This window comes from Cyclopterus lumpus, chromosome 13, assembly GCF_009769545.1.
Source record: "Cyclopterus lumpus isolate fCycLum1 chromosome 13, fCycLum1.pri, whole genome shotgun sequence".
Classification (NCBI taxonomy): Eukaryota; Metazoa; Chordata; class Actinopteri; order Perciformes; family Cyclopteridae; genus Cyclopterus; species Cyclopterus lumpus.
In genome coordinates this window covers 2,628,466-2,639,299 of record NC_046978.1, presented here as the reverse complement: position 1 = coordinate 2,639,299, position 10,834 = coordinate 2,628,466, and the positions used below count along the sequence as shown (strand labels likewise).

The window sequence follows — 10,834 nt, the reverse complement described above, 5'->3', positions numbered from 1 at the left end:
AACTTTTAATATTCAATGAAATGACATGTTGGTGTTATGTATTCAAAACAAGGCATGTCAGAGGAATGTATCTTTATTACACAAATTGGAGCTAAAAAAGGCACAGAAATATCAGAATACAATTTAAATAGGACTTTTTTGCAATTTTAAGACCAGAAAGGTAACTTTGGTAAACCCAATAACCTATTAATTTTTCAATAAAAAAAAAAAGAAGTTAAGCATCTGGTGATTGCAATCTCATCTCCTCTTTCAGTGACATGGACTGTGTGGGTAACGGAAATATAACACAACTTTTCACAACACACAGCACAACACACGGTGCAGCAAGTATGGACATTCAACGTTTTAAGTGAATACATAAGTGGTTGAATCCAATTTTCAATTCCTACAGGTATTCAGTTGTATCTATATCCATCTTCAACTTTTACAAGTTCAAGTTAAGGAGGGAACAAAAAAGAAAACAAAATGTATGCACCAGTTGTACAGATCACCAGCTGGAATACAACAACAACATGTGAAGTGCAACTGTAAATGCCATCTATATTTGCATAACATACAAGCACTGACTGTTCAGCTCAAAGTGGTTGCAGCATGTGTCCCTGCTACACAGAAATAAGTATAAAAATACATTCATAGCTGCTCCAGCTTTTGAGAAATCGTGCACTCTACAATATGCACCGGGCTAATGACAAACCATGAAGCAACACTCATCCTTGTTGCATATTTCTTTTAACATCTGCAAAGAAAGGCATTAGGCAGAAACAAGAAATCATCCAATATTACTCCTTCCAATAAACCGCCTCGCCCCCATGCTTTAAAACCATTACAGATATCAGCAAAAGTCTGTATCTCCTTGTTTTATGATGTGCACTGTGACACACGCTGTTATATGAAGGTAAAGTATGTGTTGTGGCTCTCTCGTGATTGGGTTAATTTTCTGTGTAAACACTAAGTACACTAAGTATCTTACAATAACTAGTCGTCTTTTTTGTTTTCACTGTCTTCAAGATTCTGAAACGACAAAAAAAAAAAAAAGAGTCAGTTAATATGTTATATAACACAGCAAAACAATTATTCCATTAATCTAATGTATATTTAACTTTTATATTTATTTTGTTGAGATCCTAGAAATAAATTGGATTTGTTCTCTAGAATTACCAACCTTTTTTTTCAATATCACAACAAAGAAAACATAGCCTTTGAGTTTATGAAGAAATGAACGGACTTCTTAAAAACGTGAATTATTCTGTTGCGTTCAGGACTAAGCATCACCTGGAGCTCTTGATGTTCCTTCAGCAGCCGGTCATACTCCCTGGCGAGGCCCTCCATCTGCTTCTTCATTACATCGGCTTCTGACCGAGAGTTCGTCAGTGCTGGAAAGGAAACACACGCACATCAGCACAGGGCATCCTCATTGGCTTTAGGCGTGAATAGCTTTAAAGTTCTATATAAGAAAATAACACTAACCCAAACATTACAGTGGTCATGTGCACATGTACAGGAGTACTAACCATCTCCTGAGGTCCTCAGTTCTTCATTCAGTTTCTCCACCTCTTTTCTCAACAGCGTCATGCCCTCTGCGATGGCCTTATCACCCTTCCCATTCATCAGAGTCTGAAATACATCAAATTAAATGAGCCTCAAGTACATGAAATAAGGCTTTTTGTCATCTGTGTCACTGATGTAAAATGTTCAGTGTGTGTGTTCTCATCTCAAGGTGGTTAGTGGAAGGGATTAAACCCAGTGTAAGGGTTTTGGTAGAGAACTGTTTCCAACACATGTGAAATGTGTCTTTCTAACTATGTATAATGAAAGCTTGACAAACCAGTAGAGTTGAAATTAAAAGCAAAAAAAAACTCACCACCTAAAATCTGACATTTATATTTCAGGTGCATACAAATCCATTTCATCATTCAATAGTATTGTCTGTTCAATTAAAAGGTATATCTTGCAGTTGTGGTTATTTATAAGAACAGTGACAGCTTTGAGTCTTCGCCCAATCAATGTGAAGTCTACCTGTTTCAGCAGCTCATTGTCCTCTTTGTATTTATTTGCAGTCTGGGTAGCATTGTCAGCCTGCGCCTGAAGAGCAGCCGTAGAGCCAGACGCTGAAGCCAGTTGGTTAATTAAGGTGACCACACGCTTCATAACCCTGTAAATAGTATCAAATACCAGGGGTTTGAGAAACATTTTTGACATGTCATTTGAGTATCCGTAAGAGAGCCAAGACTCACAGCCAGAGGAAGACAGCGAAGCCAGAGATGTAAAGGTTCCTCTGGGCTCTGAAAAGCTTCATGTGCAGGTGATCAAACATGTTTGGCTGCAGCTTGACGTTGGTGCCAAGCTCTTTAGCTGAATATTTCCTCACCTCACGCACTGCATCTAAAGAAAAAAATACAATTACCAAAATATTACTCCTTTTCTGCTACATATTTCCCCCAAGCTGACTGTTGTTTTGAGACTAGACAGTTCACACAACATCGAATGGTCCAACTTGGAGTTACTGCCTACAGCATCTACCACTAGGCTGTAAGAAGAAGAAAAAAATGACACACTTACCAAGGAAGAGAACAATGAGTATTATGATCATTGTGAGAAACACTTTGTTCCAGAACCTTGTCACACAGCTCCAGATCTTCAGCTGGAAGATGCTCTGCCATCTGCAACCACACATATGCACATAATCAACACAATGTATAGACAGGCGGCATTTTTGAGTACGTGAGCGATTCTGAGCAACTATTACTTACCTCCTGGCTGAGATGAAAGGCAGACAGAGCATCACAAGGATGCCCATCTCCACATAGAGAAAGAGAGCCACAACCGTCCATTGCAGCGTCATCTCCAGCGAGGACCTCTGGCGATAACCTGACAAAGACAGACACGAAACCTCACAGCAACACAGTTATGAAGAACTGGGTGCTGACCAGCCTCCTCTCCGAGCCGTGTGCTCTTTAGAGTGTGTGGTTGTCAGGGGCGTGAGTAGAGCTGGGAGGTTCAGCTAGCGTGCGTCGCTTTTATTCCACTTGGACAACAATGCAGCCTCAGTTGAAAAACATGCTAATTTAAGCTCCTTATCGAGTCTGTTCAAAGTGGACAAACCTTCACCGTCACTCGCAAAAGCTACAGCTAACTCTGTCAAACGCACGTTATTGTTATATACTTACGGTTACGTTAAAGCAACAACACTATGTTCTTAAATGCTTTTTAGAGATAAATATGCATAGCATGTGCTTTAAACTATGATTTCAGTCTTTTCACCCTCGGCCCACGTTCACAATCATAACTCATATCAACGTGAGCTAACTAAACGTTGAACTGTTCTGGGCGAGTTACAAACAGCTAACGCCAACTAGCTAGCAGTAAACAGTTTAAAATGACAATATGATAATATCTAAGATAATGTCAGTATTCAGGCATTACGATTGACAACTTACCAGCAAAAATACGTACTTAAAACAGAGAACGTTAAGAGAGAGTTCACTTTTGAAAACGATCACAGAAAAGTTTGTGTCTGCGTCCCACTTCCTGTTTCTGTCGTCGGCTCCAGTCAGCTCATGTGAAGGACCTAGCTTCCGGTCCCATGTTTCATTTTCCAAAATAAAACAAATTTCAAGATGATCTTCTCTATTATAAAATATTTGTTTTGGCTGCGAAATACATCGTGTTTGTTAATCAGTTGAGTAATACCTTTTGAAATTGAAGCCGTCTGTTCTAACTAGTGTCTATACAACCCATCAACCCCTGCCTTTTGGATTAATTGTAATCACTTTATTTCCGGTATTAACCTTTGAAGTATTCTAAAAAATGTAACCCTAATATACATTTAAATTGTTATTTCTGCAAATACAGTATTTATATTCATTATGGCACTAAAATAGCAACACAAAGAAGTAATCATTGTCAATAAAGATTTTACAGAAATTACATGGAAAAGAATCATTGTAAATTTAAATAAAAATACTTATCACTAGTTATAATATCATAATTGATGATTACTTCAAATATTGTACTATATGAAATGCTCTTGTTAATACAACTGATCAAAATGATTGTCATATTTGAGGGTGTGCAGCTACATGTTCCATATTACATGTGGTAAATATTAAGTCTCACTATGTAGCTTACATGTAGTCCTTACTGTTTAAGACAATAATTAATAATAACCAGATACACTTAGCTACATAATTACTGTTAGTGCTTATTGGGAGAACATATAGCAATACAAAAGACACACCTTAGCAGTTACAGACCTCTGAAGCTTTGCAGATTTATTTGGCATAAAAACACATCAAAGTTAAAAAACAAAATTAAAAAACAACATTTCAATAGGCTTATGTTCCCAGATCATCCACTGGGCCATATGTGTTCTGGAGGTAATCTATTACAGCTGAGGTACTGGATAGAGAATTAAACACTTTTCTCTCAGGCTGGGAGCTAACCCTCTCCAGCATGTAGATAAGATGGTGGTGGAAGCAGGTGAATTGAGTGCCCTGCTCAATAGAGATGTCCACCCAGTCCCAGATGCACTCCAAAGGAGTGTCCTCATAGCCGGCGAACATGGCAGGGTTTGCAAGCAAGCCCCGAGCAACCATCACACCTAAGGAGTAAATCCAAACAAACAAGAAAATGAAAAAGGAATATTGTATATATATTTTTGAATCCGTCATAACTTGTTAAGTGGATTTGTCATGAGTGAGATTTGTTGAAAGCAAACCTACCATCGACACCAGTAAGCTGGTGAGTGGACTCCACATCACGGAGGTACTTTATGTCCCCATTGGCGATTACAGGAATGGATACGCTGTCTTTGATGGTCTTGATGGACTCATAATGGACTGGCTGGTGGCGTTCTTCTGCCGTGCGGCCGTGGACCGTTATCCATGACACACCTGCTGATTCGGCCTTCTGGCACAGATCCACTGTCCGCCTCAGGTCCTTGTGAATTCTGTGGGAGAAGTGAATTTCTCTTTATTGTTGTTATTATTACCATGTATTATTACCATGTATGAATTTCTCTTTATTGTTGTTATTATTACCATGTTGTTATTATTACCATGTATACATTATATTGTAAATGTACAATATAATGTATGTATTAGTCTGGACATTTTACAGTTGAAAATAAACTTGTCAGTGCTCTCTGGTGGAAAAACTATGTCATATATAATCAAATGTAATGTCAAACTGGTTCATTATTTTACCTAATTTTGATGGACGCTGTATAGTTTGGATTGTTCACTTGATTTCTGACAAGTCTGACCATGTCTTTCACAAGTTCAGGCTTGTTGATGAGGCACGCACCATACCCGGCTGACATCGCCCATCTGAAAACACAACACAACAATAAAAAGGTAATCAAACAACCAAAATAAAGCATTCTGAAAGATTCGCAAGCATGTTTAGTGGTCACATGGTTTAATAGATCTTTGTACAGGAATACATTATGGCTAACACTTAATTAGTATTCAAAATACTGGTGATGAAAACATAAACGAAAATGACATGTTTTAATGTAATAAACAATCGATTTTTATTATTGTATTAGAAATTCATAATTTAAAAAAAAAAACAGTCGGCTTTTGATCCTAAATCAAAATGCTGAAATAAGAGAGTAGTAACAAAAAATACAAATAAGAAAAGGTGGCCAAAATGTATGACGGCCTACTCTCAGTAACTGTACCTCTGGGGACAGCCACAGTTGAGATCAACTCCATCAGAGAAAGGTGCGACCACACAGGCTGCATCGGCCAGAGTCTGGGCATCATGGGCAGCAAACTGCACTATCAAGGGCCGGTCACCTGAGGGGTGGAATAAATAAGAAGAAGAAATGGTCATAAAAACTAAGACTCTCAAAGTTACAGCAATAAACTGTTATGGTAAAACGCTCAAAATGAACAACACGTTCATCATGTGGCAAGATGGCCATCTGTGTGTGAAGATGTGCACATTACATGTGGTACTCACTCTCATTGGTGGTGAACTCGCTGTCCCTGGCTTTGACAGATTGCATGAAGTCAGTAGCGACTATCATCGGGGTGAAGCAGATATCACAGTCGTATTTCCTCACCAAGGACCTGAATGCAAGCCTACGGGGACAAAACATACTTTATTGAGCATAAAAAGACAGAAGGATTTGCTCCTTTGCTTTTTCACGTGGTTTGTAGAGGAATAAAAAACGAACAAACGCAACACAGACTCCACTTACTTTGAATATCGAACCATTGGTGCACATATTTTCAGGACCTTTCCCTTTTCAAACATGTCCACGATGGACGTGTTTCCGTTGGAGGTCTTCATTCTTCACGAGTGACGACAAGCTAACAAGCGACAGTCGAGTTAAGGTCGGATTCTGTCGTCTGATATCTATTTCCTCGTCTCGAGGACGAGAGCCAGCAGGACATGCGCCATGAAACCCCACACAGTCACATAAAGAGACATATAACGTTAGCTAGGTTCACTTTGGAACAATAATAAACAGCGACGCTTTAGTCCACCATGCTGGAAAGAAATGTGGGCGTGTTTACGACCTCTGAACTCTTAATACGTCACACAAGTATTTGTGCTTATTTTATTGTTTTCTAAATCTTAAGCACCAAATCACCAATATAAACAGTTTAGGCTGTACAATGCTGTAATTGTGTGAATTAATTTAATATATTTAATTAATGTATCGGTTCGATGTTACAGCATACGCGACCCTGTAATGCGGCGTTCAGGTTCTGTGGGTAAAATGTAGATCAGCTGTCAAATCAAACGAGATGCTACTTCATTTGTAAAATTAGAATAACTTTCTCAAAAAGGAGATACGAACAATTTAATGCCCTCAACAATTTCAGACATTTCTCCCTCAGATAACTATAAAATGTGAATGCATAAATTGACCAAAAAAAAAGAAAAGAAAATCCTAAGGGACAGTAACTAAATAAACTAAATTATTATAAGGTTGAAAAAAACAGCTCTGTCAGTGCAACAGATGGAGCTAAATGTGTAGTGAGAAGACAAAAAGAAAAATGCACCTACAAGTTGATGCAAGGTTATCCAAAACTACGGTCCCTAAGCTCTCATTAGGTAAGACTCCCAACGGCGCAGACCTCTTCCAAGGAAACTCAACATGCTAATGAAACCTTGAATTTATGAAATACGGTATCCTGCAGACTTTATTTTTACACATACAAAAGTATAGTTCAAACAAAATCAGTGGACAAAAGATAGAGTTACGATGTTTTATGAATAGTTTAACTTATGCTATTTGTGAAAATGCCTAAAGATGCAAAGTTCTGGCTGATATCAGAAGGGGCTTTCGGATTCCATTTGGTATAGAAATTTACAGTGACAGCATATATTTTCCAAGATGACACAATGGGTGTAGCTGCATTTTCAATGCGTTACGGTTCTGTATCGTCTCCGTCCCAGAGACTGATGTGTCATGTATTTTAATACATATAAACTCAATGATGCCCGTTTCTTAGTGCATCACTTGTGTCGTGCCGAGTAAACAAACATTTTTTTTTTTAAAAGGGGAAAAAAAAAAGCACACGAATCAACCTCGACCTGGAATTTAAGTCCCCTGTTGTACTTCCCCTCACTGACCACAGGAGGGCGTTAAAGCAGCACATTACTTAAGGTCTAAAAATGGGACAATCACCCAAAACAGAGCGACAGCACAATCTACATCCTAGTACATCAAGGATTTGCAAACGTTTCAATGTATTAGCAAGGCATTTTATTCGTGGCATTCAATCAATGCATTAAAAACTGTTCGCTTTTGTAGTAGAATGTAAAATCATTTGATAACCCAAAAAACATGTAAACAGTTTATTGTATACACTACATTCCTGTGGTCATTCCCTTTTAGCCAATTTGAATGCCAAAATGACAATTTTCACTTTCTGCTGAAATCTTAAAAAAAAATAAAAAAAAAATAAAAAAAAGACGCAATACCTCCTCTTAAAACACAAACAATTTGAACTGATGAACATTTCAAAAGTGGCCATTATCAAAAAAAGGAATTAATCAGCCACAGTAAAATGGCACAAAGGGCATCACAAAAATAGCCCTTGCCTGACTGAATGGACCCGTTAAACAGCTGATAAAATCCTGAACATCAAAGTCTAACAGAATAAATACAATTTCAATCCAAGTCAAGCCAAAGAAAGTGAAGGCAGTGGAATGCAGCTTGTTATTTTGTCTACTAAGCCAGTGAGTGATATCAAAAACAATATCCACTTTGCAGTAAACTCCACACTCATGATCCATCCATACCATCTATTTAATTGGTTTGTTTACGCTAACACATCCCAACAAAAACAGAAAATGTATGAACAGTTTCATAATACATTAAGAATCGCAGCCATATACAGTGGTCAAAGAGAAGGCTCGAGAAGCGCTTAGCTTGTGTCTGTTGTGCAGAAACACACAATACCCTGTGAACAAACAAAAACATGCATTAAGTATTTTCACCACATCCTTCGTACAGTGTGGAATAAAGTAGTGATTTCTTACCATGCAGCCAAACTCAAGCACATTTCAGTTGCCCTTCCTCTGCCTTACATACGAGTAGCTTTGAACCATATACTAAGATAACAATTTTTTTAAGAAATCTCGATGATCGCAAACAAATAATTTGATCCGACAGGCCTTTCTGTTTAAACTCTACATACTCGACCAACTTGATGCAAGAGTATATGCTGGGGGGCAAATAAGTATTCTCTTCATCCATGACCACACGAGTCAATCTTTCTGCCAGTAAAACAAAAAAAATGAAATGTGAGCATGCCTCTGGAAACCAACAAGCAGCAAAGTGAAGCATTTAAATGAAAAATCCTCATCAGGAATAGAACGACAAAGACATGGACTGAATGGACATTTTAGCCACTTTGTTCATGTTTGGTCATCTCTAATATCCGTAACATCACAGCACAGGGGCTTCCTGTCCACAGCTTGAAAGGGTTCTTAAAAAGAAGGAAACAAAACAGGCTACACAACTGTACAAAGACAACACAGCAGGTCAAAAACAGCCAGCTTTGGGGCAGCTACAGTATAGGGGCTGTGCGTCTCCAGCCACCTGTCCCCTCCCTCACTGAGGTAGCTCTCTGCGGTCCGCCGCCTCCAGCTCCACACTGGAGAAGAAACGCTTGGATAGTCGGTGGCAGTCGTAGCTCAGCTCTGTGGTGTAGAGGGAACTGGTTTTCTTGGGGTATACAATGGTGGTACTCTTGAAGTACTGTGGCCGGTGGCGAGGCTGGAAATCCAGCTGTGTCTTGTAGTGGCGCCAGGTGCTGTGGGGCACGGCCATAATGGTCTGCCTGCAGTGTTCAAGGCCCTGGCCCGTAGGCTGCAAGGCCACACCCTGGATGAAGTGCCGGTCCGAGTTGTAGTGCACGGATGAGGTAAATCTGGGGGAAGAGGGAAAGTGGAAGGGTTTGAAAAGGAGGCAAACTAGGCTGCAGCCTCCTGCGCCAACTATCCATTACAAAGCCACATTTGTCCCAAGTTCACTGTTCTGTGCATCTTGGTGCATATTCAAATACAATTTGCTCCAGCATGCATGTCCCCCTGATGTGTTATGGTTGAGCATATCCTCCAGCAGGTCTACCGCTTCCTAGAACAGAGCATATCAAAACACACCTCATTTCCTTCGACGGTAATGGATCAAGTGCTATGCCTTCCCCGTAGGACAATGGGTGCAGCTGCTGGAAAGAGCCAGAGATTAAAACTGGAACCTGGAATGAGAATACAAAGACATTTTAAAAGAAATCTGCCTCACAAGAGGAGCCACATACTCCAAAAGCTGTCATATGTGGCCCTCTTCGGCTTCTCAGGGGATGTCAGAAGAGTTATTGTCAAGAACATCCACAAACATTTGGTTTAAAACTACAAATTGCAGAGTTAGCAACAGTGTTGTTCAGTGGAAACAGCTCTTCCAATGCAAGCAAACCTGCAATTTGTAGAACAAACCCCCAACAAACTACCACCACTTAACATGTTCCCTTTGTGGAGACCAGCAGGCTGAGAACATGTAACGTCAGAGGAGCAACTCCTCCATGAAGTGACATTTAAAATGTCCATGTGCATTTAGCGGTCGGTTGCCAGAGTACATAAACGGCTGAAATCACAGCGGTAATCAGGTAGAAGTGGTACCAACCAAAGAGCCCCTTCCCTCGTCTTCAGACACCGGGCTCACGCCCCCGGGTTTGTTCGCACACGCGGGCAGCAGCCAGGCGCTGGGGCTCGGGCTCGGGGGCAACCCGGAGTCCGGGCTGTCAAGTCCTCTGTCAGCCCTGCAGCTCATATCCAGCGGATCTCCTTCACATGCATTTGGCAAGTTCAACCTGCCGACCATTTCTAGTTAGACAACAAAAAAAAAAAAAAAAAAAAAAAAAAAAAAAAAAGAAAAGTTGCAAAATGTCCAGCGACTGAAACGTAGATTGCGAAAGAGAAATACTTCCAGATTGCACTTCCTTACGAGTCGGTTTTCAGTCCTCGGGTTTTGTCGCAATTAACGTCCGACGGCGTTGCCGCTTAACCTCTCCCCGGACAGGATGCACTGCGGGGCCGCTGGGAATTTGCTCGACTCGGCGCTAATTCAGTCCCCCACCCCCGATCGCCAGACCTTGGAAATACGACAATTAAAAAAAAAGTTACTTTGACATAAAAAAATAAATATATATATTCCAAAGCACAACTCAACTTCGCAATAAATGTGTGTTAAGAGATGGGATAATTAAAAAAAAAAAAGAAGAAAAAAAAGTTGCTCCGCATTTGGACTGAGCAGAGAGGACGCGAGAGATCCTGCCGCCCGCGGCTCGTCTTCAAACTTATTTCCCTCGAA

At 40.0% G+C, this 10,834-nt stretch overlaps 2 protein-coding genes across 5 annotated transcripts; both read right to left on the bottom strand.

Annotated features, from left to right (window-relative positions):
- Positions 1-57: 57 nt before the first annotated feature.
- On the bottom strand, positions 58-6,522 carry LOC117741557 (tRNA-dihydrouridine(20a/20b) synthase [NAD(P)+]-like). Of its 2 annotated transcripts, XM_034548663.1 has the most exons (12): positions 6,209-6,522; positions 5,968-6,089; positions 5,684-5,801; positions 5,205-5,327; positions 4,722-4,948; positions 2,751-2,868; positions 2,560-2,660; positions 2,235-2,382; positions 2,017-2,152; positions 1,512-1,614; positions 1,273-1,373; positions 58-1,011 (listed from the first exon to the last, which is right to left on the bottom strand). In XM_034548663.1, the coding sequence occupies exons 1-12, from the start codon at positions 6,298-6,300 to the stop codon at positions 976-978; spliced, it is 1,425 nt and encodes a 474-aa protein (XP_034404554.1). In that variant the 5' UTR covers positions 6,301-6,522; the 3' UTR covers positions 58-975. The 2 variants fall into 2 exon arrangements, with proteins under 2 accessions (XP_034404554.1, XP_034404553.1); XM_034548662.1 differs by lacking the exons at positions 58-1,011; positions 1,273-1,373; positions 1,512-1,614; ... (2 more) ...; positions 2,560-2,660; positions 2,751-2,868 and adding an exon at positions 4,246-4,600.
- A 1,181-nt stretch (positions 6,523-7,703) lies between these two features.
- rflnb (refilin B) lies at positions 7,704-10,833 on the bottom strand. 3 transcript variants are annotated; one of them, XM_034547897.1, is made up of 4 exons: positions 10,452-10,833; positions 10,148-10,334; positions 9,631-9,725; positions 7,704-9,398 (listed from the first exon to the last, which is right to left on the bottom strand). In XM_034547897.1, exons 2-4 carry the CDS (start codon positions 10,292-10,294, stop codon positions 9,080-9,082), a joined length of 561 nt encoding a protein of 186 aa, XP_034403788.1. In that variant the 5' UTR covers positions 10,295-10,334; positions 10,452-10,833; the 3' UTR covers positions 7,704-9,079. The 3 variants fall into 3 exon arrangements, with proteins under 3 accessions (XP_034403788.1, XP_034403786.1, XP_034403787.1); XM_034547895.1 differs by having other exon boundaries at positions 10,148-10,347; positions 10,469-10,833; XM_034547896.1 differs by having other exon boundaries at positions 10,469-10,833.
- Between the last annotated feature and the right edge of the window lies 1 nt (position 10,834).